The 27,436-nt window shown below is 43.2% G+C and overlaps 3 protein-coding genes across 4 annotated transcripts in view; 2 read left to right on the top strand and 1 right to left on the bottom strand.

The window, feature by feature from the left end:
• The first annotated feature begins 126 nt into the window (after positions 1 to 126).
• GLA (galactosidase alpha) lies at positions 127 to 12,383 on the top strand. The gene is made up of 7 exons (XM_004022488.6): positions 127 to 444; positions 4,995 to 5,169; positions 6,201 to 6,378; positions 6,927 to 7,018; positions 8,648 to 8,809; positions 9,028 to 9,225; positions 9,577 to 12,383. Exons 1-7 carry the CDS (start codon positions 236 to 238, stop codon positions 9,880 to 9,882), a joined length of 1,320 nt encoding a protein of 439 aa, XP_004022537.2. The 5' UTR covers positions 127 to 235; the 3' UTR covers positions 9,883 to 12,383.
• Positions 12,384 to 15,103: 2,720 nt separating this feature from the next.
• RPL36A (ribosomal protein L36a) lies at positions 15,104 to 18,472 on the bottom strand. The gene is made up of 5 exons (XM_004022487.5): positions 18,347 to 18,472; positions 17,836 to 17,941; positions 17,562 to 17,629; positions 15,697 to 15,819; positions 15,104 to 15,183 (listed from the first exon to the last, which is right to left on the bottom strand). Exons 1-5 carry the CDS (start codon positions 18,455 to 18,457, stop codon positions 15,163 to 15,165), a joined length of 429 nt encoding a protein of 142 aa, XP_004022536.1. The 5' UTR covers positions 18,458 to 18,472; the 3' UTR covers positions 15,104 to 15,162.
• A 4,241-nt stretch (positions 18,473 to 22,713) lies between these two features.
• BTK (Bruton tyrosine kinase) overlaps positions 22,714 to 27,436 on the top strand; it is a 32,406-nt gene continuing 27,683 nt past the window's right edge. For both annotated transcript variants that reach the window (XM_042242482.1, XM_060407959.1), the window contains exon 1: positions 22,714 to 22,844. The gene's annotated coding sequence lies outside the window, so the exon portion shown is untranslated. The remainder of the gene's footprint in view (positions 22,845 to 27,436) is intronic.

Genomic DNA, 27,436 nt, shown 5'->3' with positions numbered 1-27,436 from the left:
GGTCGACATTCAGAAAGAGAGAGAGTGGTTGGTGGCGGCGCGTCTTCTGTGACTGGTCATTGGTCGGCCTCTGGGGATAACCATCCCAGTTGCCGGAGAAACATTCACGTCACGGCTTAATTACTCAGCGGTGATTGGTGATGGGGACCAAAGCGGGTTCCGCGGACCGTCTCCGCCTTTTTACCCCTGTAGGTTAAATTTAAAACCCCAGGTGACTCTTGGAAATCTGTGCTGTATGATGACCGCGATGGTGAGACCGGTGAGCAGAGTCCTGCGGCTGGGCTGCGTGCTGGCCTTTTGCTTCCAGGTCCTGGTTCCCTGCGGGCTCCCTGGGGCTTGGGGCCTGGACAACGGCTTGGCGATGACCCCTACCATGGGCTGGCTGCACTGGGAGCGCTTCATGTGCAACGTGAACTGCCAAGAAGAGCCGGATTCCTGTATCAGGTATCAGAGATATTGGGTACCTTCTTCCCTTCGCCTTTCCATATATTTGTCTGGATGTGTTTGGAAGGATGGAGGGTCTCAGCGAGAAAATTTTGAGCTGGAGGGAGAGCTCCCCTATCGCTGCTGCTTTTTTATCCCCAGCAAACTGCCCTGGATGGGGACTAGCCCTGAATTTTCTCTGTGACCCCTGGTTGGGGACTAGCTCTAGATTTTCTCCATGTGACCACTTAGGTTGGGTGTCTGGCCAGCGACCTCTTCTTCTCCACGTCTTTCTGCCTGTTCACCCACCTAAGGTTTTTCTCCATTTAACATCCAGTTCGTTCAGACCTTTATTGAGGGCTACTGCCCTGTCTCTGGAGAAGGCAATGGTACCCCACTCCAGTACTCTTGCCTGGGAAGTCCCATGGACGGAGGAGCCTAGTAGGCTGCAGTCCATGGGGTTGCTAAGAGTCGGACACGACTGAGTGACTTCACTTTCACTTTTCACTTGCATTCATTGGAGAAGGAAATGACAACCCACTCCAGTGTTCTTGCCTGGAGAGTCCCAGGGACGGGGGAGCCTGGTGGGCTACCATCTCTGGGGTCGCACAGAGTCGAACACGACTGAAGCGACTTAGCAGCAGCAGCAGCAGCTCTGTCTCTGCAGGGTACTAGCACTGAGAACAGCTGTGGTGAGTAGGAGAGACAGGACTAAGACAGGTGTCATTTCTTCTTTTGGGGTCACGGGTTCCTTGGCTTTAATTTGAGGGAATTTAGAGAGACCATAGTGTCTCCTAGATCTCCCCACCCCATAGCCCTTGGGTATGGCGTCTGGTTGGAAGGTTATGTGGAGGATCTTTAGTGGATAAGACAAATATGGATCCTATCAGACCCACACATCCTTTGTCTGCAGATTGGAAAAGCAACTCTTACCTCAGGGAACCAACTCTGGTGATCTTTAAACAGTTCTTATCTCACGCAGGTTGACTTTCAACTAGATAATCCATCTGAAGGACAAAGCACAGTGCAATACCAAACCCCCTCAATTAGGCATATGGAAGGAATGTTCTTATCCCATGCTCATGCTCAGCCCACGTGTCTTTGCGACCCCGTGGACTGCAGCCTGCCAGGGTCCTCTGCCCATGGAATTTTCCAGGCAAGAATACTGGAGTGGGGTGCCCTTTCCTCTTCAAGGGGATCTTTCTGACCCAGGGATGCGTCTGTTGCGTCTCCTAATTGGCAGGTGGATTCTTTACCACGGCTTCCTAGGTGGCGCTAGTGATAAAGAACAGACACGGGTTCAATCCCTGGGTCAGGAAGATCCCCTGGAGGAGGAAAGGGCAACCCACTCCAGTATTCTTGCCTGGAGAATCGCATGGACAGAGGAGCTTGTCTGGCTACAGTCCACAGGGTCACGAAGAGTCGGACACGACTGAGTGAGGGCACAGGCAAGGAATGTTCTTAGCCTGGAATCTATGGGGAAATTAATGCAGCTCTGCAAATGTGAGTATATGTGTTTTTCTGGAGAGAGGATCTTGAGCTTTGTTCAGATTCTCAAATAGATCTCCATCTAGAAAAGGTTAAGAATCACTGATAGATATTGTTTAAAAACATAATAAAGACAACCTTGGTGCAGAGGCCCCTCTATAAGCAGCGGTCATGGTACATCCCAGTGGCCATAAGTTATTCCTTTGAATGTCTTCACAGATGTTGGTCAAACATGACAGAGTTAATTGGCTTTCTAAGTATCAGACTAAATCCATCATGACCCTGGAGTAAATTATGGCCATCCCATATTTCTTTCTGTCTTTTCCTTTTTTTTTCCTAAGTGGTGGTTGTCTTATTTTTGTATCTGATTATGAAATTAATGCATGATTATGGCAAAAAATGTGGATAGTAAAGAAGAGTACAAAGAAGATAGATTCCCCTCATTTCACCACCCAGAAATAATCATGGTTAAAGTGTTAATATTCGACCTTTCCTTTTTTTTTCTATGTAAATATAAACACGAATTTCTTTTTTAAGTGTTTTTCAGTAAAAATGAGATCACGTTTATGTCTCGAGCAGTTAACAAGACTCTGAAGTCTGCCTGCCTAGGTTCAAATTCTAGCTTATTATTACTTTGCCAGGTGATCTTGGGCAAACTGATGATCCCTTTGTAAATTGAAGAGTGAGTGCCTGGCACAGAATGAGAGTTTCATAAGGGCAGATTGTATGTATTCACCATACTTTATTTAAACAAGCTCCTGTTCATAACTACTCACACTCTTCAATTTTCATTATTATGAACAAAGCTTACTAATAACCACCCTTGTACCTCATCTGATTTTTTTCCCTAGAAGTCTAAATCCTGGGTCCAAGGGTATGCTCATTTTGTTTCATATCAAACTGTCCTCCCCCAAAAGTTTTACAAATGCACCTTCCCAACAACCATGTGGGCTTCTGTGGTGCCCTGCAATGCAGAAGACCTGGGTTTCAATCCCTGGGTCAGGAACATCCCTCGGAAAAGGGAATGACTACCCACTCCAGTATTCTTGCCTGGAGAATTCCATGGACAGAGGAACCTGGTGGGCTACAGTCCATGGGGTTGCAAAAAGGTAGACAGGACTGAGTGACTCAGGCTTGTGTATGAGTTCCTGTTTTTTGTTATTCTTCTGAAATTTGCCAATCTGGTAGTTGTTTTTATTTTCATTTATTTGATTACTGATAAAGTTGAACATCTGTTAATAAGTTTAATTGGTTGTTTGCATGATTTCTTTTCTGTACTGCTTGTTTGTTCCAAATTTTTCAATAGGAGTGTTTGGGGTTATTTTGTTTTCTTTTTGGGTTTTGTTTGTTTGGGGTCTACCATAAGTTGTGAATTCAGTGGTTCTTTTTTTTTTTTGGACCATTTCGCACAACTTGTGGGATCTTAGTTCCCCAACCAGAGATCCAACCTAGGCCCTTGGCAGTGAGAGCTCAGAGCCCTAACGACTGGACCACTAAGGAATTCCCAAAACAGTGGTTGTTGCTATATGCTGGTTTTGATATTTATGTATCAAACACCAGGTTTTTCCTTTATGATTTCTGGCTCTGGCATCATGCAAAGAAAGTTCTTTACTATCTGAATATAAAATGGAATACAAAATTTATATTTTCTACTAGCATTTTTATGGGATTTTAAAGTATTTAAATCTTTAATCCAGCTGGACTTTGTTCTCCTATAAGCAATATTACATTTAATATGTACTAAATTTCATGATATCAAATGGCTTGAAGGATCTCTTTTCTGAACTTCCTCTTTGATTCTATTTATCTGTGTATTCTACTGCTAATAGTAGAGCACCAGCTTCATTTATCTTTTATAGACTATTCATGTATATAACTTTTGAGGTGACGTTTTTGAGTCATGTTGCAAACTTCCTTAAAAAGTCCTTTGGAGATTAGTTAAAGGTTTTAGTAAATGTCTAGAAGTGTACAGGGAGAGTTTGCTTTTTTTTAATACTGAGTTTTCCTATTCAGGAACAAAATAATGTGTCTCCATTTATTCTCATAAATTGGAACATCCTCAGTTGGTCAGTTCAGTCGCTCAGTCGTGTCCGACTCTTTGTGACCCCACGGACTGCAGCATGCCAGGCCTCCCTGTCCATCACCAACTCCCAAAGTTTACTCAAACTTATGTCCATTGAGTGGGTGATGCCATCCAACCATCTCATCCTCTGTTGTCCCCTTCTCCTCCTGCCTTCAATCTTTCTCAGCATCAGGGTCTGAGAAACAAATGAGTCTGTTCTTCACATCAGGTGGCCAAAGTATTGGAGCTTCAGCTTCAGCATTAGTCCTTCCAATGAATATTCAGAACTGATTTCCTTTAGGATGTACTGGTTGGATCTCCTTGCAGTCGAAGGGACTCTCAAGAGTCTTCTCCAACACCACAGTTCAAAAGCATTGATTCCTCGGCACTCAGCTTTCTTTATAGTCCAACTCTCACATCCATACATGACCACTAGAAAAACCATAGCTTTGACTAGACTTCGTTGGCAAAGTAATGTCTCTGCTTTTCAATATGCTATCTAGGTTGGTCATAACTTTTCTTCCACAGCAAGCATCTTTTAATTTCATGGCTGCAGTCACCATCTGCAGTGATTTTGGAGCCCCCCAAAATAAAGTCTGTCACTGTTTCCACTGTTTCCCCATCTATTTGCCATGAAGTGATAGGACCAGATGCCATGATCTTAGTTTTCTGAATGTTGAGTTTTAAGACAACTCTTTCACTCTCCTCTTTCACTTTCATCCAGAGGCTCTTTAGGTTTTCTTTGCTTTCTGCCATAAATGTGGTATCATCTGCATATTCAGATATTCTGCATATTCAGAGGTTTTTGATATTTCTCCTGGCAATCTTGATTCCAGCTAAGAAGAAACACAAGAGGAGTGAGAAGAAAAAGGGCCAGTTCATTTTACCCCCATTGGTTGTAATTACTACCAAACTATTACTGGGTTGAAAATAAATTGCAAAACCTTGAGATGCCTAATAAATCGAAGTACCCAAGCATTTGTCTAATGAATTGTAATGATTCTTGGAATTTGTCTTTCAGCGAGAAGCTCTTCCAGCAGATAGCTGAGATCATGGCCTCAGATGGCTGGAAGGATGTAGGTTATGAGTACATCTGCATTGATGACTGTTGGATGGCTCCAGAAAGAGATTCAGAAGGCAGACTTCAGGCAGACCCTAAACGCTTTCCTGGTGGGATCCGCCACCTAGCCGATTATGTGAGTGTATGGGTAATTCTCTTTTTTCATTCAGGTGACTATAAGCATTTCTGTACATAATCTTGCTCAAAACACTTGGAAAGGAAAATAGCTGTTACTATCCAAATTGTAAGGCTTATTGGGTGGAATTTTCATCCCATCAGCAGATCTGTGTTTCACAATAGTTCTTGAGGCCCATCTTGGAGAAGTTGTCTTTTTGCTGAAACCACTGAATTCTCTAGGAGAAAAAGGGAACTTGGTTGTTGACATGCGTGCATATATTTCCATATAAATTTTGAGCAGTTACCACAATTGTACTATAGACTACAACTTTAGAAGATAGAAGGAATATGTTCTAGAGATTGTTAAAGAGCAATGGAGCCAAACACTAGTTAAAGGCAGTGAAGACAGATACTGAGTACAATTCAGTACTGTTGTAATAGGGAAAAGAGCCAAGTTCAATCCAAAATACACCAAAGATGAGTGGAGTTTTAAATAGCCAGATTGTGGGGGTCAGTGGATGAACAATTACTAAGAGGAGATATCAGGAGGAGGGCAAGCAAGCCAAGGACTTAGACATCAAGGCTGGGGCATAAGGAATTTGATCAGATATTAAAAGGTAGAGGGAGGAGGGTGACTTTGCAGGATTCTTACTAAAACTAGACAGGGTAAGCTAAGGCAGAGGCCTCCTTGAGAGGGAGTTTAGAGGTGCCTAAGGTTCAGTCAAGGAAAGAGTCTTTGTCCAGATAAATCTATCATTGCCCTGAAGATGTAACTTTTAAGATCCCGTCAAACGAAGATCAGAGCAACTGACAGCTCTCACATCAGTTCTATGCTATTGTTACATGTAGAGTTTGAACTCAGCAGAACTGAGGTCTTTGCTCTTTATCTCCTGACAAACTAATCTGGATAATTTTATGGGCTGGGGGGCAGGGGAAAGCCCCCCCAGTATCTACCTGGTGAAGTGTACTGGTCTCTTCGTCCAGCCTGAAATGGTTCTCTCTCTTTCATGATTGCCCTTCTAGCGAGGTGACTCTTTTCTCTCATTTCAGGTTCATAGCAAAGGACTGAAGCTAGGGATTTATGCAGATGTTGGAAATAAAACCTGCGCAGGCTTCCCTGGGAGTTTTGGATACTATGATATTGATGCCCAGACCTTCGCTGACTGGGGAGTAGATCTGCTAAAATTTGATGGTTGTTACTGTGACAGTATACAACATTTGGCAGAGGGTATGTTTCATCCACAAGATTTAGCCAAGAGCAAAAGGCAGAACTTTGAGGACAAGGTAGCTAAGCACCCAAAGAACTCTACTCCTCACTTTGGAAATATCCAGTCACGATACTGGAAATAATGATTCTCTGTGTGCCAGGGTTCCTGCCTCTTCTTTCAGTTTGTCCATCATTCATGCATGTAAAAGCCACATGTACCTAACCACAGCTAAGGCCATGAACTTTTCATGTAAGAGAGCTCTGAGTTGACTCCAGAAAATTGTTAACTCTCTGTCCATCACTGGGAAAAGAGTCCCAGATGTCAAACAGTCGCAGAGAGAACATCTTCCTTCCTGCCCTTCTTCAATATAGGCACCACCCCGCACTCTCTCCTCAGGACAGTCCCAGCAGTCTGGGTGGCACTATGCACAGTGTAAGCACAGAACAGTCACCTCTCTGTGCTGCTGGTTTAAAATAGAAACGTGGCCCTTCCAGGCAGCTTCTATTAAAAACATACAGTCCCAGCTGGAAATCCCTTTCTTTCTTTTATACATTGTTTTCTTATACAGGTTATAAGCAAATGTCCTTGGCCCTGAACAGGACTGGCAGAAGCATTGTGTACTCCTGTGAGTGGCCCCTTTATATGCGGCCCATCTTTAAGGTGAGCTAGTGAGTCCAGAATCCAACAGAGCCTTGCTGGTAGATTTTCAGAACTCAAGAGCAAAGGAGACGAAGGTCCCTATCAAAGTCCAGCCTTACTTAATAGTCTCATCCTGCCGTTTCTCCCAGGATCCATCCACCTCTCACCATGCCCACTGCTGTAACTGGAGACTAAGCCACCATCAGCCGAGAAGCCAGCCATCTTTGACTCTTCCTTTTTGTCTCATGGTTCACAACCTATCCACAGCAATCCTTTTAGCACTGCCTACAAAATATATCCTGAATCAGCCCACTTCATTATCATGTTAACCTATTCAGTTTCCTTCTGTGAGCTTAACACTTAATGGAATTATTTGTTGATGTACCTATTGTCTGTCTCCTCCATTAAAATGTAAGCTTCAGGAGGGCAGAGACCTTTTCTGACTTCATCAGTGTATCCCTACCTTATGGTAAGTGTTGAATAATTACTTATAGAATGAATCCCTGTTATCTCCTAATCTCTGCAAAATTCTCTAACCTCTTTCTAAACATCTGAAACCTCAGATAGCCTACCTGCCTATCTACAAACTTATTTCTAATTAAACATAGCAAATTATATGCCTGGGATTCAAATTGCCTTACCATCTGCTGGCTGAGTCCTGTGTAATTTGGAACTTTTACATATTAAGATTATTTTAGTTATGTTTTAATTGAAGTATAGTTGATTTATAGTATCATATTAGGAAATCACTGTATTTACTTCTGATTATAAAAGTAATACATGTGCATTTTGGAAAAGTTAGACCGTGAAGTATAGAAAAAATTAAAATCCTCCATAATCCCAATACGGTAGTCCCCCCATCCCACAATTTTTGCTTTCCATGGCTTTGGTTACCAAAGTCAACCACAGTCCAAAATATTAAATGGAAAATTCCAGAAACAAACAATTCATAAGTTTTAAATTGCACACGTTCTGAGTATTGTGATAAAATCTTATGCCATCTCACTCTATCCCGCCTGGGACATGAATCATCCTTTTTGTCCAGCATATGCATGCTGTGTACACTACCCACCCATTGGTACCTGTATAGGGGAAAAAAGGTAGTACATATAATACCACTCAGAGTCTTAGAATGCATCCCCCACACATAAGGGGGGACTGCTGCACCTAGTTACTGTTTGCTAAATTTCCAGCAAAAACAGTGTTAAAACCATTTTAAGTTATATAGCTTACTTCTGAAGCAAACGTTTTACAATGAAATTCCATTATATTAATTATAAGGATTTAGCACTCCTCATAGAGACCTTTATCGGGCTTCCCTGGTGGCTCAGACGGTAAAGCGTCTGCCTGCAACGCGGGAGACCTGGGTTTAATTCCTGGCTCGGGAAGATCCCCTGGAGAAGGAAATGGCAATCCACTCCAGCATTCTTGCCTGGAAAATCCCATGGACGGAGGAGCCTGATAGGCTACGGTCCATGGGGGGCAAAGAGTCGGATATGACTGAGCGACTTCACTTTCACTTTTACTTTTCATAGAGACCTTTAATCTGTAAACTAAGGAGGCTACAAGTGCCTTTTTAAAACATGATTGTTTTCCTATCACAAGCATGTTAGTAGAAGGTAAACAGAAGAGTTCTGTCTGTTTTCACAGCCCAATTACACAGAAATCCGAGAGTACTGCAATCACTGGAGAAATTTTCCTGACATTTATGATTCTTGGGAAAGTATAAGGAATACCTTGGACTGGACGTCTTCTAACCAGAAGATAATTGTTCCTGTTGCAGGACCAGGAGGTTGGAATGACCCAGATATGGTAAGAACCTAAGCCCTCTGCTTCAAGCTCCTGAAGTGGACCTGTTTCCTTCCTACTTGACACCCACGATAAATCAGAAGGGAGAAGTTCCTGGGAGAAGGCTTTATGTGAGAGTAATCAGAGCAGGATGCCCTGAAAGGTGACTTGACTATATGTCTAGGTAACTAGACATAGAATGTTTTATCTGCCTTGAATTCTTACTTCATTCTTTGTCCCAGTTGGTGATTGGCAACTTTGGCCTCAGCCGGGATCAGCAAATAACTCAGATGGCCCTCTGGGCTATCATGGCGGCTCCGTTACTCATGTCCAACGATCTCCGAAGTATCAGCCCTGAAGCCAAAGCCCTTCTTCAGGATAAGGATGTAATTGCCATCAACCAGGACCGCTTAGGCAAGCAGGGATACCAGCTTAGAAAGGTATAGTAAATAATGTTCTATGGGAGAATATAGGAATTGGCCAGGAACATCTTCTCTTGCCTTATCATTTACAATTCATCCAAATGTTTATTTGGGGTGTGTATTTTACGATGGTTTAATACTCAAGTACCAAGGTTGTCTTGGACTGAAATCTGTTACTTTATGGAGGATATGCACTGATCTTTTAAGAAGGCATTTTTTAATCTTGATATCATAGTTAGTGATGAGGCTCCTTTGTGCTACTTTTCTCTAGAAGTGCTTGATAATTCTAAGACATAATGCCACAAATAATATGGCAACTTATTGCTAGTTACCAAACTATCACACCTCTTTTTCTGGCTTGTTTTTCAGGAGGACAACTTTGAGATATGGGAACGCCCTCTCTTGAACTTAGCATGGGCTGTGGCTATAGTAAACCTGAAGGAGATTGGTGGACCTCGTTCTTACACCATCAATCTTACTTCCTTGGGTCGAGGACTGGCCTGTAATCCCAACTGCCTGATCACAGAGCTCCTGCCTGAGAAGAGGAAGCTTGGGTTTTATGAATGGACTTCAAGTTTAAAAACTCAAATAAATCCCACAGGCACTGTTTTGCTTAGGCTAGAAAGAACAAGCTCAGCTCAGTTCAGTTACTCAGTTGTGTCTGACTCTTTGTGACCCCGTGGACTGCAGCATGCCAGGCTTCCCTGTCCATCACCAACTCCAGGAGTTTACTCAGACTCATGTCTATTGAGTGGGTGATGCCATCCAACCATCTCATCCTCTGTCGTTCCCCTTCTCCTCTACCCAGCATCATGGTCTTTTCCAATGAGTCAGCTCTTCGCATCAGGTGCCCAAAGTATTGGAGCTTCAGCATTAGTCTTTCCAATGAATATTCAGGACTGATCTCCTTTAGGATGGACTGGTTGGATCTCCTTGTAGTCCAAGGGACTCTCAAGAGTCTTCTCCAACACCACAGTTCAAACACATCAATTCTTCAGCGCTCAGCTTTCTTTATAGTCCAACTCTCACATCCATACATGACTACTGGAAAAACCATAGCTTTGACTAGACTTCTTTGGCAAAGTAATGTCTCTGCTTTTTAATATGCTGTCTAGGTTGGTCATAGCTTTTCTTCCAGAGCAAGCGTCTTTTAATTTCATGGCTGCAGTCACCATGTGCAGTGATTTTGGAGCCCCAAAAATAAGAATTTTCCAGTTTGTTGTGGTCCACACAGTCAAAGGCTTTTGGTATAGTCAATAAAACAGAAGTAGATGTTTTTCTGGAACTCCCTTGCTTTTCTGATGATCCAACAGATGTTGGCAATTTGATCTCTGGTTCCTTTGCCTTTTCGAAATCCAGCTTGAACACCTGGAAGTTCATGGTTCACATATTGTTGAAGCCTGGCTTGAAGGATTTTGAGCATCATTTTGCTGGCATGTGAGATGAGTGCAACTGTGCTATAGTTTGAACATTCTTGGAACTTTTCTTTGGGATTGGAATGAAAACTGACCTTTTCCAGTCCTGTGGCCACTGCTGAGTTTTCCAAATTTGCTGGCAAATTGAGTGCAGCACTTTCACAGCATCATCTTTTAGGATTTAAAATAGCTCAGCTGGAATTCCATCACCTCCACTAGCTTTGTTCATAGTGATGCTTCCTAAGGCCCTGTTGACTTCTCATTCCAGGATGTCTGGCTCTAGGTGAGTGATTACACCGTCATGATTATCTGGGTTGTGAAGATCTTTTTGTATAGTTCTGTGTATTCTTGCCACCTCTTCTTAATATCTTCTGCTTCTGTTAGGTCCATACCATTTCTGTCCTTTATTGAGCCCATCTTTGCATGACATGTTCCCTGGGTGTATCTACTTTTCTTGATGACAGCTCTAGTCTTTCCCATTCTGTTGTTTTCCTCTATTTCTTTGTAGTGATCACTGAGAAAGGCTTTCTTATCTTTTCTTGCTATTCTTTGGGACTCTGCATTCAAATGGGTATATCTTTCCTTTTCTCCTTTGCCTTTAGCTTCTTTTCTTTTCTCAGATATTTGTAAGGCCTCCTCAGACAACCATTTTGCCTTTTTGCATTTCTTTCTCTTGGAGATGGTCTTGATCACTGCCTCCTGTACAATGTCATGAACCTCCATCCGTAGTTCTTCTGGCACTCTGTCAGGTATAATCCCTTGAATCTATTTGTCACTTGTACTGTATAATTGTAAAAAATTTGATTTAGGTCATACCTGAATGGTCTAGTGGTTTTCCTTTCTTCAACTTAAGTCTAAATTTGTCAATAAGGTGTTTATGATCTGAGCTAGTCAGCTCCCAGTCTTGTTTTTGCTGACTGTATAGAGCCTCTCCATCTTTGGCTGTAAAGAATATAATCAGTCTGATTTCTGTACTGACTATCTGGTGATGTCCACGTGTAGAGTCTTCTCTTGTGTTGTTGGAAGAGAGTGTTACGACCAGTGTGTTCTCTTGGCAAAACTGTTAGCCTTTGCCCTGCTTCATTCTGTAAGGCCAAATTTGCCTGTTACTGCAGGTATCTCTTGACTTCCTACTTTTGCATTCCAGTCGCATATAATGAAAAGTACATCTTTTGGGGGTGTTAATTCTAGAAGGTCTTGTAGGTCTTCGTAGAACCATTCAACTTCAGCCTCTTCAGCATTATTGGTTGGGGCATAGACTTGGATTACTGTGATATTGAATGGTTTGCCTTGGAAACAAACAGAGGTCATTCTGTCATTTTTGAGATTGCAACCTAGAGTGCATTAAAAAGCTTCCTTTACGAGTGACTACCCTGCTTTTGCTATCTGAAAACATTTTGGGGAAAAGCCTTTGAACCAGATATGAATAGCTGAGAAAGAATAGCTTAGTAATATTAATAAGTAAAATAATAATTAACAGACATACCTCGTTTCATTGCATTTAACAAAAACTGTGGGGGTTTAGGGTGGTTTTTGTCAAAAATTGAAGCAACCCTGCGTCTGTCACAAGTCTATCGACCCTGTTTTTCCAACAGCATTTACTCACTTCATGTCTCTGTGTCACATTTTGTTAATTCCCACAATATTTCAACCTTTTTTACTATTACTGTATTTATCATGGTGATTGTGATTTACTACGGCAAAAAATATTGACTCACTGAAGATTTAGATGGTAGCTAGCAATAAAGTATTTTTAATGCATCCATTGTTTTAGATATAAGGCTATTGCTAATATTGAATAGATTACAGTGTAAAGGTTAAGTTCTATATGCACTGGAAAACCAAAAAACTGGTGACTACCTTTTTATCTGTTGCCTGTATTGGAACTACAGACCAGGCACTATTTTAGATGCACAAGATGTACTGACCTCACAACAACCCTGATGCAGGTACTTAATCACTGTAAATTACAGCCAGGAATTTAAACCAAGGCTGGTGGCTCAACTGGTAAAGAATCCACCTACAATGCAGGGAGACCCCAGTTCAATTCCTGGGTTGGAAGATCCCCTGGAGAAGGGATAGGCTGCCTACTCCAGCATTCTTGGACTTCCCAGGTGGTTCAGCTGGTAAAGAATCCACCTGCAGTGCAGGAGACCTGGGTTCAATCCCTGGGCTGGGAAGATCTCCTGGAGAAGGGAACAGCTATCCACTCCAGTATTCTGGCCTGGAGAATCCTATGGACTGTATAGTCCATGGAATCCCAACGAGTTGGACACAACTGAGACTTTCACTTTTTAACCCTTACACCGCTACCTACTTGGATGGCACTAATTCTTAGCCTAATGCCAGTACTTTGGTCACCTGATGCAAAGAAAGAGCCTACTCATTGGAAAATACCCTGATGCTGGGAAAGACTGAAGGCAGGAGAAGGGGGCGACAGGATGAGATGGTAGGATGGCATCACCAACTCAGTGGACATGAGTTTGAGCAAACTCTAGGAATAGTGAAGGGCAGGGAAACCTGGCATGCTGCAGTCCATGGGGTCGCAGGGTCAGACACAACTGAGTGACTGAAATGAACTAAAAGGGAATATAAAAAGAAAACTACTTTCTCAGTTTAAGGGGGAAAAAAAGAATTCCCTTTATAAGTGGACGATTTAGAGGCAACCCATGCATGTGCGCTCATCTGCTTCAGTTGTGTACTACTCTCTGCAGCCCTGTGGACTGCACCCCACCATGGTCCTCTGTCCTTGGGATTCTCCAGGCAATACTGGAGTGGGTTGCTATGCCCTCCTCCAGGGGATCTTCCCAACCCAGGGATCGAACCAGTGTCTAGTATGTCTCCTGCAAAGGTGGGTTCTTTACCACTCACTGTGCCACCTGGGTGGCAATCCAACAGACATTACTGAATTTTTATGGAAGAATCTTGTCAGGAAACACCCCTCCACACACACTTAACTTTCTAAATCTAGAAACAATTGTTTTTGTACTCTAGGTCCAACAAATGCAAATGGCTTTTTCACCAACAACAGTTGGTACATTATGACCTAAAATACTAAACATCTGGACAGAAGACACCCTCCGCTCTAAGATGAATTGCCTGATCTTGAGGTCCCATGGTGAGGCAATGAGTCTCAAGTTGGGGTATGGAGGAATGAGTCACTGGAGGATTCCCAACCTTCCTTTTCCTCTCGACTTTCCTGGTGGCTCAGACTGTAAAGCATCTGCCTGCAATGAGGGAGACTGGGGTTCAACCCCTGGCTCGGGAATCCCCTGGAGAAGGAAATGGCACCCCACTCCAGTACTCTTGCCTGGAAAATCCCATGGATGGAGGAGCCTGGTAAGCTACAGTCCATGGGGTCACAAAGGGTCGGACACGACTGAGTGACTTCACTTTTTCCTCTCATTAGTTTACTTAAGGACCAACCTGCAGCTAATGCTTCAGGCCTGCCCCTTCTCCACTTCCCCTTCTACCATTACCCATTTCCCACATAAGCAAAAAAGCTATTCAGCTCACCCATCATGAATGCAGGACAGTACAAAAGGCCCACTCAAAACACAATGTGCATGTTGTAACAATTCCTTAGGCTGTCAGGTGATAACCAACTTTTTTTCAATAAAACTGGAGGACTATTGACTAAAACTGTCCATTAATAAAATTGGAATAGAATTTGCAAATCCAGACTTAATTCATCCACAGAAACTTGGAAGGAAACACCTCCATGTCCAGTTACCAAAATGCATAGCTGATTTGTTTCACCTCCAGTTTTGCTGCACAAGAATGAAGAATACAAAAGCATACAGAGGATTCCAACTCTTAGGCATTTTACAACGTGAATAGGTCATTCCCCATAGATTCCACTGGGGAGTTTAATAGAAATTCTACCCTTTGCAATGATTTCAATAACTTTTTTATCTACTTAAAATCCGAGGAAGTTTAGGTGGGATGAGAGCAAGTCTAATACATATAAGGGCTTCCCCAGTGGTGCAGTGGGAAAGAATCCACCTGCCAAGCAGGAGACTGGGATTCAATCCCTGGGTTGGAAAGATTCCCTGGGAAAGGAAACGACAACCCATTCCAGTTTTCTTGCCTGGAGAATCCCATGGACAGGAGCCTGGCAGGCTACAGTCCATGGGGTCACAATGAGTTGGATGTGACTGAACAATACTATGCCTAGAGAACTGGGTTGAAATTCCTCAACTTTAGCTGACTTAAATTCTGGTGACTGTAGTAGTAAACATGTGAGACAAATTATGTCATGCCTGGTGAACCCCATACTCAATATGGACGTAATTGTTACTAATCTTATCCCATTAGCAAAGTTTCAGTTCTCTACTTATATTCCACGATAACCAGTAACAGCCTTAGCTTTTTAACAATAAGTCCCAAGTGCCGAAAGTACCAAACCCATCACAGCATCTGATGTGAGTTCAACCAGTCAGATTCAACTCCTAATGAGTCAAGAACCCAAAACCATCAAGCATAAATAAGAGGATTTTATTGATGGCATTTTTATTGTCTTCATAATAAAATACGAAGCTCAAAACTGGATCACTTGGCCCTGCAATAGAACAGGAAAAAAAAGTGAGTTTTTATATTTTGTGAAGAATCTTTACTCCATCAATAATAGTGTTTATTCCTAAAAGGATCACCATCCCTAATTAAAAACCAGTCTTTTCATTTCCCCCTTCTTACATCAAAACTCCAGAATCTATGGATCTTAGTTATATTGAGAGGACTGACTGCCCCTGATCTTAATGAGGGGCCACAAAAAATGAGTAGGCAGAAATCTTCAGCTCTCAACATCTTCCCTGGTAACTCAGATGGTAAAGCATCTGCCTACAATGCGGGAGACCCAGGTTCAATCTCTGGGTTGGGAAGATATCCTGGAAAAGAAAATGGCAACCCACTCCAGTATTCTTGCCTGGAAAATCCCATGGATGGAGGAGCCTGCTAGGCTAAAGTCCACAGGGTTGCAAAGAGTTGGACACGACTGAGCAAGTTCACTTTCTTTTCTTTCAACATTACAAAACCATATAGAAAGGATTGCACCTTTCACCCCATAATTACATACCTTTCTCTTCTTATCACCTCCCAGCTCAAAATGCTTGCATCTCTTAATAGCCAGCATTCTCTTTGATCTACAGTTGGGCTCAACACATTCAAGCCTCAGTACAATCTTCTTTGTAGTTTTAGCCTGGAAAAATAAGTCAAAGCCTTCATAAATCACTGCAGAAAATCCTTCTTCAAAAATATGACTATGCTGGGTCAAGTATGTAAAGCAGAGCTCTGGAAATTTTAAGAGTTGTGACAATTTGTCTTTAGCTATAGGGAGAAAACAGAATTGTGAAAATAAGTAGATGTTGTGGTGACCCAAGGAGGGTCTTGGAACGCAGAAACAGTAAAACAAGACCCTTATCATCCTTCTCTCCATGTTTTAACTATTAATGGATTTCAGGTCCTCCTGAGCAGTATAAACTTGAGCAGTATAAACTATCTCCCTTCCTACCCCATAGGGAGAAGGTATTTGCCTTACTCTTCCCCCTACCCAGTATACATGCCTCATCCAATCAGCAAATGACCCACAAGACCCCTATCCCACTCCTTGTACCCTAAGTATAAAAGTGGACTAAGGACCCCTGTTCAAAGTCGGTTCTCCCTTGAGCTAGCCTGCTGTTCTAGCAGCGTCTCCCATTCTAATAAACTTTGGTTCTCCCTTGAGCTAGCCTGCTGTTCTAGCAGCGTCTCCCATTCTAATAAACTTTATTTCCCACTCATTCTGTCTCATGTCTTGAAATTCTTTTCCAACTCGCACCTGGACCACGACAGATGTGAGAGAAAATAGTGGCATTATCTATTTGAAATCAAGTTCTCCATTCAAATCAAATATCATAGAGGGTTTCTTATCAAATAGGCCCTCATCACACCACCTTGGCCTTTTAGCAGTTAAGTATTCTGCACAGGCAAAAATGGGTCAACTGAGTCCATGCAACTATACTTCAAACAGTGCCTGCAACCCATTAAACAAGGTTAATAAATATTACTTAAATCTACTCTTCAGAGACTACTAACAATTACATTGAGATTTTAAGTGATATTATGTAACTCAGAAAGTACACTTCCCACAAATACTCAACTTTTAAAGCCTGCTCCTGTAGTCAGAATTCTATTGCTACCAGTTTGCAGTTCTCAAAAGGGCAAAAACACAAACACAATGTCCCCATCTCCTAAACAAGCTACCCAAATGTGGAAATGGAAATTACCACCTTGAGATCAAACCATTTATTGTACCTAAATGTACACTGAAATCATTCCTGAATAGTTTCTGGAACCAGGCTGAATGAGGAGCTAAGTGCCAAAAGAAATGCTGTTTGTGGGAAGGCTATGCTCCAAGCATTGTGTACTTTAAGGGGTAGACAAATTGGAACAGAAACTCAGAAATTCAGACGGAGAACCACAGGTTATTCAGGAAGTCAGTGGCAGACCTAAACGGCTATTTAAAAAACTTTTAAGTCTTCCTCAGGTAAGTAGCTGACTTCAGGGTTCTGAACAGAACTGAGGCTCAAAATAAGAGAAAGATTCTTAGTGCAAGCATGACGGCTCCTTAGGACATGACAACAGATGAGAGCAGGGCAAAGGAAAGGATTCACAGTTGTGCTCAAGCTTCAGTCTTTAGGAAAGAAAGTCTCATTCCTTGATGTCTGCCTCTTCACAAAGAGGAGGACAAAAAATATAAAACAGCGAGGCAGTGCAATACTGTACAGTGCAGTCAGACCTGGACTGTACTCCCAGCGACTAAATATCTCCACCGGTAACCGAGGAAACTTCACTGAAACTATAAAACACACACCTATACTGTAGATGTGTGTGGGCTAAAAGCAAATGTAAAGTCTCTGCCACGGTCAGTGAGAAGCATATCAAACAGTAATTATTACGAACCTTTTTCCGGAAAATCGGCTTAGTCTGCCCACCATAGCCACTCTGTTTCCTGTCATAACGCCGCTTTCCTGGGAGAATGCAAGGTATTTGTCAGGGTTTATCAAACATAACCAATCAAAACAGACACGTGGAAAAGTCTTCTCATCGATTTTATCTTGGACTTTCCAGCAGAAATATCAATGCCCAAGGGGAAAAGGGAGGGGAGACTGGGCTCGCGTATTCGATTACTATACAAATGTTGCATTAAAACCAAATCACGTACAAACCATCTTACCCTGGGCATACAGAGAATCCTTGCCCTTCTTGTACTGTGTTACTTTGTGGGGCTGATGCTTCCCACACTTCTTACAGAAAGTCCGGCGGGTTTTTGGAACATTCACCTAGTAAATAAACCGTTCAGAACATAGTGTTATCAGACCATCGGCACAAAGCCCAACCCGACCCAGCTGAAGCTAAGGCATCCCACGAGGACTCGACTCTCAACCTCCTCGCCAACACACAACGCTGACTATAAGGTGGTCTAGCCCCATGTACTTCAAGTATAGCGGCCTCTGCCGAGTCCCAAACTAAAACAAGAACATATTTCCTCTACCGCTGCCTACGTCTACCCCATCACTTCAATTCCTGGCCCCGAAGCCCAGTCCCTTTGGGCTCGATCCTGGCAATAGTGGGTTCCTTTGGTACAACGAGTCCACTCAGGAGCCTGGACTCATCCCGAGACAACACCATCAACAGAGAGGGAAAGATTAAACTGGATGTTACCAGACCCCCCCCGCCCCGCCTACCATGTTTGCGAGAGCTATACCAGCACAGAAAGAAAGAGACCGGGCCGGAAACGGAAGTATATAGGAGGTTTCTCGTCGCGCTTCCTCATGGGAGTCGGTGGGAACAACCATAGAGTCTCAGGCTCTGTGCGCACCTCCCTCTGGCGTCTGAGAGGACTCGACTCAGTGCTGCAGGCACAAGCTTAAAGAAGGGCTCTGGCGGAGGCTGATCCACTCTCTTCGACTTCCTCTCGCCCCACTCCAGCTTTGCAACTTTTCCTCACTTCCTCACTTTTGGCGGATACTGCTGCGTAGCAGCGTTAAGTGAAGGAAGCAGTGCTTCCAGATCGTCTGGCTTCCATGTGCCTATCCCCGAGGGAAGCCAGGACCAGAGTGAACTGGACGAGCCCTGCGCCTCCATGTCCGATTCCTGTTCCACTTCGAGGTCACTGGAGCCAGTGCTCTAGTTCATCTATCACATCGCTAGTTGTTGCATTCAACAAATGTTTATTGAATGCCTATTCTGTGTTGGGCACCGTTCTAGCGGAAGGCGGGCAGGCTTAGTCACTTCAGGTGTCCGACTCTTTGCCACCCTATGTGCTGTAGCCTGCCAGGTTCCTCTGTCCATGGGATTCTCCAAGCAAGAATACTGGAATGGGTTTCCATGCACCACTCCAGGACATCTTCCAAACCCAGGGATCGAACAGGCAGTCTCTTAGGTCTCTGCATTGACAGGTGGGTTTTGTACCACTGAGCCACGTGGGAAGCCCTCATAAATGTATAATTGGGCTTCCCTGGTGGCCCAGAGGTTAAAGCGTCTGCCTGCAATGCAGGAGACCCGGTTTGATCCCTGGGTCGGGAAGATCCCCTGGAGAAGGAAATGGTAACCCACTCCAGTATTCTTGCCTGGAGAAGCCTGGTGGGCTACAGTCCACGGGGTCACAAGAGTCGGACACGACTGAGTGACTTACAGACTAAATACTTTGTAAGAAAGGAACAGTGTTCAGCATCAAACAGCCCCCGTTTGTTTAGGGAGCAAGTTGGCTACCCTAGGTTCTGCAAAGTGAGGATTAAATTGTTCCGCTCCAACAACAGCAGTAACTAGGCCAAAAGAGAGAACATATCCAGCAGCTCACTTCTTTGCACACCTGGCAGAAGTCATGTGCCAGGTTTCAAGAGAGTCCATCTGGGCATTTTAAGTGAATTGTCCCATAAAATTCTCACAGTAATTCTAGAAGGTAGCTGATACTATTATTCCCATTTTACAGTAGAGGAAACTGAGGCCATAAGGTGTTAAACAATATGCTCGATGCTGATAGTATTTAGTCTGGAGCAGGAAATGGCAACCCACTCCAGTATTCTTGCCTGGAGAATCCCATTGATAGAGGAGCCTGGCATGGGATCTCAAAGAGTTGGACACGACTGAAGGGACTTAGCACATACAATAGTATTTAGTAGAATCAGGGTACAAACACAGGTGATCCGACTCCAGAGCTTGGATTCCTTTACCATAATATAATATGATTGTTGTGGCCTGGTAATTATAATCAATCAATCAATCAATTCAGTCACTCAGTCGTGTCCGACTCTTTGTGACCCCATGAACCGCAGCATGCCAGGCCTCCCTGTCCATCACCAACTCCCAGAGTCCACCCAAACCCATGTCCATTGAGTCAGTGATGCCATCCAACCATCTCATCGTTTGTCATCCCCTTCTCCTCCTGCCCTCAATCTTTCCCAACCTCAGGGTCTTTTCAAATGAGTCAGCTCTTCATATCAGGTGGCCAAAGTATTGGGGTTTCAGCTTCAACATCAGTCCTTCCAATGAACACCCAGGACTGATCTCCTTTAGGATGGACTGGTTGGCTCTCCTTCCAGTCCAAAGGACTCTCAAGAGTCTTCTCTAACACCATAGTTCAAAAACATCAATTCTTCTGTGCTCAGCTTTCTTTATAGTCCAACTCTCACATCCATACATGACCACTGGAAAAACCATCGCCTTGACTAGATGGACCTTTGTTATAAAGTAATGTCTTTGCTTTTTAATATGCTGTCTAGGTTGGTCATAATTATAATAGCTAACATCTATTGAACACTTATTATATGCCAGGCATTTTCCTAACTACTTCACATACTACCTGCTTTTATCCTAACAACCCAGGTGATATATACCTTTATTAGTATTTAACAGGTGAGAAAACAGGCATGAGACATTAAAGTTGATTTAATGGTATGGCATTACCCAAAGTCACGCCAGTGGTTATTATATGGAGCTGGAATTTGATCCCAGGTAGTTTCAAGACCACAGCCTTGTACCTCACTGTGGCATCACAAGGGGCAGCAGGAGCATCTACAGAGTAGAGAATGATGAAGAGAGAATTGGCAGGGACCCAGGAGGAGGTGTCACTGGATTAGAGGCTCAGGATCCTTGACGGCCTGGGCTCTCATGCTTGCATTACCCTCCAGGAACACCCACGAGTCTAGAGCTGACTCTCTGATCAGCTCTATTTTGTTGAACAGTGTCTGGGAATGAGATAAAAACATTACCACTGCCTACTGCATTTCCCAAAAGTTTCTTTGCCCGACAGCCAGCCTATAGGCTCAGAGCATTTCCTTCTTCTCCTCAGCCTCTTACGCAGTGTTACTGGCCTTCGAGTTGTTTCTAGAGATTTCTGATGTTAGCAACATGGAAATATGAAGACAATGGACATGGCCCCTCTTAGTCTAATGGACCTTAGTTCTTTTTATCACACCTCATGTGGCATAGCTTTGGTTTAGATTCCTTCACCAATCCTGGTCTCTGGTTTGAACATGATCCTGCTCATTGATTTCCCTTAAGATGAGGAACTCAGAATTGAACACAGGACTCCTAGACGTAGCCTGGCTTCACAGTGTATGTGACTTGTTCACTTACCTACATCTAGACATTGGCACTGTTGGGGTGCACTCCTTCCATAACCTGGACAAGTGTGTGAGAGGAGTGTACATGGGCAGAGTGAGGGAAAGTGAGTGTCTGTGACCAGCTCTCAGGCAGATCCCTGGAGCAGCTATTCAGAGGTGGCTAGTGAAAGGATAAAAATTGTCAACAAAAATAGATCATGCAACACTGGCTGCCCCTTTATCTTGTATGGATCTGAGGATTAACTAGTCAACTAGCCTACAAATATTTTTGAAAAATGTCTTGTTCCCTTAAAAATTCTGACAGACTTCTAGTGGGATTTATGATCTGTTTCTGCATATAGCACCTGTGCTGTGCTGTGCTTAGTCACTCAGTCATGTCTAACTCTTTGCAACCACATGGCCCAGCAGCCTCCTCCATCCATGGGGATTCTCCAGGCAAGGATACTGTAGTGGGTTGCCATGCCCTCCTCCAGGAGATCTTCCCAACCCAGGGATCTAACCCAGGTCTCCTACATTGCAGGCAGATTCTTTACCCGCTGAGCTACCAGGGAAGCCCCACATATGGTGCCTAGGACAAGTAAATATGGCAGTGGCTGATGTGTCAAGATGGGCAAGCAGATCAGTTACCCAGGGCTGTGGCCATCATGGTCTATAGCCAGTACTATCTGCATGTCCTAGGAGAGCCCTCCTGGAGACGATCTCTGCTAGAACGTGAGCTAGAAGGTGGCTGAGGAAACATTCAGGCTTCAAACAACACATCTAGTCATCTTTTTTGAGACGAAAGAGAAAGTTGTAAATGAAGAGTTAATCCCCGAGGCAGAATCTAAAATGGAGAAAATCAACATCCACAAAAAATGGGAAGGACACATGTCAGTGTGTGGGCTTACACTCAGACATTTTTATCTGTAGAAAAAAAAATGCTTTCTTAGAAAATGACTCAGCAGGGGGAAGTCTTGTCTCTACCTCTGTCAGGATCTGTACTTTGGGGTCCCTTCATCAATAGTCTCCATCCTTCATTGTCAAGTTTAACTGTGTGGCCTCAAGTCTCTGCCTTAGAGGACATGAGACGCTAAAGACACACTCCCTTGCCAGTCCCTTTGTTTTGTCTCCACAGATCTGCATTTCTCCTCTTTTCTGGAAGTCTCCGCTCCCTGTGTTGACCATCCCAATGATCCTTTAGCGATGTCGTCCCTTTACGTTGGGGAGGTTAGCCTGAGGACGTGTCTGCTCAACCCAGCCTGGTCTAGAGTCTCAGTGGCCCCAGTCAAATAGAGAAGAGTTCTTTCAGAGCAGACTCAACTAGTACTGTCAGAGGTCCCAAGCAAATGAAGGGCGGGGACTGCTGGGCGGGTGGGGGGGTGGTGGAATAAGGACAGCAGCAGGGAACCAGATACCATGCTGCTGAGAAGAAGAAAAAAAAAGACATTGGTTTAAGTCAGGAAACAAAAAAAGGGAACTGAGTGGCTGTGAAAGGGTGGGGTTTGCTCAGACTGTCCTTCCTCTCTGGACTGTAAGAATATGTCTCCAGGGCCAGTGTCTTCTGACATCGAGTCCCGACTTCCAAGTCCCGGCATCTCAATGCATCCGGGGAGCTGCCTGCATTAAAGTCAGAACTGAGGTGGGTCCGGGGCATGGCAAGGGCTGGACAGCAGCAGTAACTGCCTTTCCTAGGACCTTGAAGGTCAGAGAGAAAGCGTGGCTGGTGCCATGTAGTCTGAGGCAGGAGGAGGCAGATGGAGGGTGGGAGTGTCATCGCCTAAGGCCCTGGTAGTCCCTTCTGATAATCAGAAGAGGCTGGAAGGGTCCTTTCTGGGGAGGTCATAGTTGGGTGGAGACAAGAAAAAAAAAGTGACATAAGGTGACCATCTGAACAGGTAGCAGATGTTGGAAAGAGGCAACTCTGCACAATTTGGCAGAAAAGTAAGCTTTCATGCCCATGGCTAAATAAGCCAGGATAAAAATTAACTGTTTGGGTAATATTGCCAGAAGACCCCAAATGGATCCGTGTGTCAATGAGACCTTAGGAAAAAGAAATTTTTAAGAGGCAGATTGTCTAAAAAAATTGGTCAAAACGCATATGCTTTTGAGCTCTGTAAGCTACGGAAAGGCTCAACCAGAGTGGAAAGCCTCTGGCTGCATTGGGCCAGTACTGCTGGGATCAGAGCTGCCTTGTTGGAAGGACTGTGCATGCCAACCTCGTGGTAACAGTGGGTAAGAGATCGGGCCAGAAGTCAGCCTCGGCCTCGAGGCCCAGACAGTGCGGCCAACCCCTGAGGTCACGGGGAAGCTTTTTCCTATTACCATTGCCTGCCATGTGCATGGCTCTCTTCTTTTCTAGGCTCCATCATTTGCTTCTCTCCTTTCCTCTCCTCTCCATCTGTCTCTCCCTTTTCCTCCTTTTCCTCCTTGTCCTTTCTCTACCTGTATCCCCTCTTCTTTATCCCCTCCTTGATTTTGTTCATTACCACCCCGGAACAGAGCCAATGCTTAATAAATTCGTGGGGAATCTCAGTGAATTCTTCTTGCCCCTTTCTTCCCCTGCTGTTTTCCCTTTGCCCTTTCCCCCTACTTGCCTAGTGCCTTCCCCATAGGATTGTCGTGAGTGGTGTGTGTCCTATGTAAAGTAGTTAAAATGGGGCCCAGCAATAGTCAGTGTGCCTATCTCAGTGTTTGCTATTATTTGTATTCTGCCTGAGACCTGTCAAGGTCCCCAAAAGGCCTGCCTAGAACAAATATGTGGCGTCTAGAATAAAAAGGATTGCTGGCTCTGACCAAGACATCCTTGGGTGAGTGCGGGCCAAATGGAATTCCAGTCCAGTTTCCCGGTCACCCTGCTCTCCAAGCTCCACATCTCTGTCTCATGTTGTCTGTTTCCGAAGGTAGGGCAGCAGCAAAGCCCAGAGGCAGGGCTCTACAGCTCAGGGGTTATCTTCTGTGCTGTTAGTTACATGCTGCTTCTGCTCCTTCCCTCCTTTTGCATGCCAAGCCCCTGACCAAGGGTGCTACGGCCTCTTGGAGCCTCAATTATTTGATTAAAAATGTCACCTACCAAATAAGCCACAAGATGCAAATACCCTAAATAATCTAAAGCGTTCTACTGAACTGGAATCCCTTAGCGTTAGCCCTATCTGGTCTATTCTGATCCCTTCAGACAACTTAAACTGTCTACTTGCCTTCAAGTCCAAATTCCTGTAGCTTATGGCTAGCGATGTGTTTGTTTAGAATCTTTTGTAAACTCCTCATGGTGAGAACTAGTGCAACTTTCCATCCACTTCTAGGGTCTGGGTGCAATTTAAAATTATCATCAGTATGATCTACTATTTCCATTTGAGCAAATTTCCTATAGAGAGTTTCCTTTCAGCGGACTAGACCCATACCAGGAAGTGACTTAGGTATAAGGGGAAGACATGGCTTTTGAAAACCAGTCTGAATGTTCTCCAAAGAGTCATCAGACACTTGCTGCTTTTTGCCCGTGGATGCCATGCCGATATCCGATGGCTAGGCCTTCGGAATAAGAGTGACATAGAATTTTCAGGAAGGCAGTGCTCAGTAAGAAGTTAGAGACAGACCTTGACCTAATTCACTCCAAAACTGCTGGGTTATGCAAATGAAGCCATCAGGGGGAGGGGGAGAGAGAAATGCTCTGAGGACCCTGAAACAAATGGGCCACGTGTGACTTTCGGTTTCTCTGGAGGTTCTTGTGCACTGGCTGAGGGTGTTGGGAGAGCATTTGAAAAGCAAAAGCCTTAATCCCAGGCTTTCCACCTCCCTCTCTGTGAGCAATTACCACATCCCCTTAGGGTTAACATCAGTTAGCTGAACTTTCAGAAGAAGCTATTCTCGCTGCCTTACATCCCCAAAATGAAAATGAATTATAGTCTATTAACTCCTTCCTACGTATTTATCTGTAATAGAAACAGAATAAAAAGAAACTGATTAGAAGTGGAGCAGAAAAGAGACAAAAGTATGGAAAAACAGGTTCTCCAAAACTGCTATTTGGAGTGGAAATCAGTTACAGTGTTTCTGGAAACTATTTTGTCAATATATTTCAAAATGCAAAAGGCACAAACTTTTTGACTCAGCATATGATGTTTATATAGAGATCCTAACAACAAGGGAAAACATCTGAAATAATGTTAAACAAGAACTTTAGATATTTTGTGGACAACGTATGTTGGGTGAAGGAAGGATACTTAGGTAATAAGTATCTAAGTATAAGAATAAGAAAAATAAGCAAACTCTAAATATTAGGTGCAATATGATCTCAAATATAGTCAGAAAAACACAGAGAAAAAGAATGGAAGGAAACATGCCAAAGATTAATGTGTCTGGATAATGAGCTTGTAACTGATGTTTTCCTTTTTAATATCCCTGTACTTAAAACATTTTCTATAATGAACATGTTTTACTGTGATATTGAGGGAAAAAATAATATATTTAAACCAGGGAAAACAAAAGCTAAATTGAGAAAGAAGGCCAAAGGGTCACACAAATCCAGAGTGAAAGACGGACATCGTAGCAGTCACTCTCAGGGCAAAGGAGCAATGCTGAAAGTATCACCACCAACCTGTTGCTCAAGGGAAGCTAGCAGATTGGTTATCTGGCTCTCCTTTCATCACTTGGCCAGAATCTATTGTGTCTAGTGCAGGGCAGAAGAGTTGACAGAGACCAGAAATGTCCAAAACCACAGAAGAAAATTGTAAAATGTTAACAACATGAAATGCTGAAGAAGAACCAGAGTGCTGAGACCTTTTAGAAATGATTGCAGTAGATGAGAATTTCCCAGGTTAGCCAGCAGCCAGAAAACTGATTTTCCTGGAAGTCTTCATCACAAATTTGGTCACCTGTAGCAATGACCCTGGAAACATCATCAAATAATTAGCTTTCACTGGGACCTGAACAGACCTTCTTGAGGACTTAACAAGAGTAATTATGGCTCTTTGTTGCTATGGGTATGATATTTTAATGACAACTTCTCTTCTGGTTCCGAGATGGGGAAATTCTCAGTCAAAATCTCAATCAAAACCTGAGAGATGCTTCTTGGACCTGAGAAGAGATTTTTAGTAGGCCTATCAGTTATACTCTACTCTACTTAGAGACCACTGATAATTCTACCAGATTTCATAGAAAACGTTTAGGAAGATTGAACCAAAAAAAGAACAAGGGATTACATGAAGTGCATAATCCAACACACAAGCTGGGCTGGGTTTGCCAATTTGACTTAGTAACTGAGAATTCATTCTGAGAGTGGAAAACTATGACCACAGGTACAAGAATGTTCATGGTAGCATTCTTTATAATTGGAAACAAATAACCTAAGTATCCATCAATAGGAGAATGGATTAATGTGATATATTCATTACATAGCATACTTGATACATATCAAAATGAATTAAAATGTATGAACTAGAACTAGGTAAAAAAAACTCATAAAATGTTACATTGAGAAAAAAAGCAAGTTGCTAGTATGTAACACATAAATTCAAATGTGAACCGTGTAAACCAATGCTAAGTATTTCTTTTGGATACTTACTTAGTATTACCTATTATGTAGTAATTCCTACTATTACCTATTACATATTAATAGTAATATTAGTAGTAGTAATATTAGCTACTATTACCTATTGTGTAGTAATAATATAAAAACGTGCCTAGGAATGCTGAATGCTAAATTCCAGATATTAGTAGCCTGTAGGGAGGGAGGAGAATAAAATTGTGGAAGAGCACACAAGGGAGTTTTGACTGTATGGATAGTATTAGAGTTCTTAAAAAAAAAACACACAGAAACAAAGCAGCACAATGTCAGGATTCTATTAAGCTGACGGTGAGCACGTGAGTGTAATGTTATTCTCTTTTCTTTCTGCCTATTTGCAATATTTCATAATATGAAAGAAAGTACATTCAAACAAAGTTTTATATGCACAGTGAGCAATTAGAACCCTAGAACGAAGAGTTGGTGTTGCATCTAAACTCTATGCTTTTATCCCTTTAACAATGAAAAATCCTGAAGGGAAAAACAGCTGGTGAATCTAAAAATCGACCAGTAAACAAGATCTTTCTTACAGAGGATTTAAAGGAAAACGTAAGATAACCATGGTGGAACTAAGAGTCCTCATGTGGGAAAAAAGTACTGTCGTCAATTAAATAGGACAGACCATCCTTTCATGTGTAGAGGAATATTGCAGAGAAAAGTACCCCTGGATCCTGAAT

This window comes from Ovis aries, chromosome X (genome assembly GCF_016772045.2).
Source record: "Ovis aries strain OAR_USU_Benz2616 breed Rambouillet chromosome X, ARS-UI_Ramb_v3.0, whole genome shotgun sequence".
Taxonomy (NCBI): Eukaryota; Metazoa; Chordata; class Mammalia; order Artiodactyla; family Bovidae; genus Ovis; species Ovis aries.
The sequence above is the reverse complement of the archived record's forward strand: the minus strand, read 5'-3'. Positions and strand labels throughout refer to the sequence as shown.

Coding starts and splice junctions, on each gene's coding strand:
- GLA (XM_004022488.6), top strand. CDS start 236: ATGATGACCGCGATGGTGAGACCGGTGAGCAGAGTCCTGCGGCTGGGC. Junction 6,379..6,926: donor TATACAACATTTGGCAGAGG/GTATGTTTCATC, acceptor TTTCTTATACAG/GTTATAAGCAAATGTCCTTG. Junction 8,810..9,027: donor GTTGGAATGACCCAGATATG/GTAAGAACCTAA, acceptor TCTTTGTCCCAG/TTGGTGATTGGCAACTTTGG.
- RPL36A (XM_004022487.5), bottom strand. CDS start 18,457: ATGGTTGTTCCCACCGACTCCCATGAGGAAGCGCGACGAGAAACCTCC. Junction 15,820..17,561: donor AGCCGATTTTCCGGAAAAAG/GTTCGTAATAAT, acceptor TTATTTTTCCAG/GCTAAAACTACAAAGAAGAT. Junction 15,184..15,696: donor GAGGTGATAAGAAGAGAAAG/GTATGTAATTAT, acceptor GTTCTATTGCAG/GGCCAAGTGATCCAGTTTTG.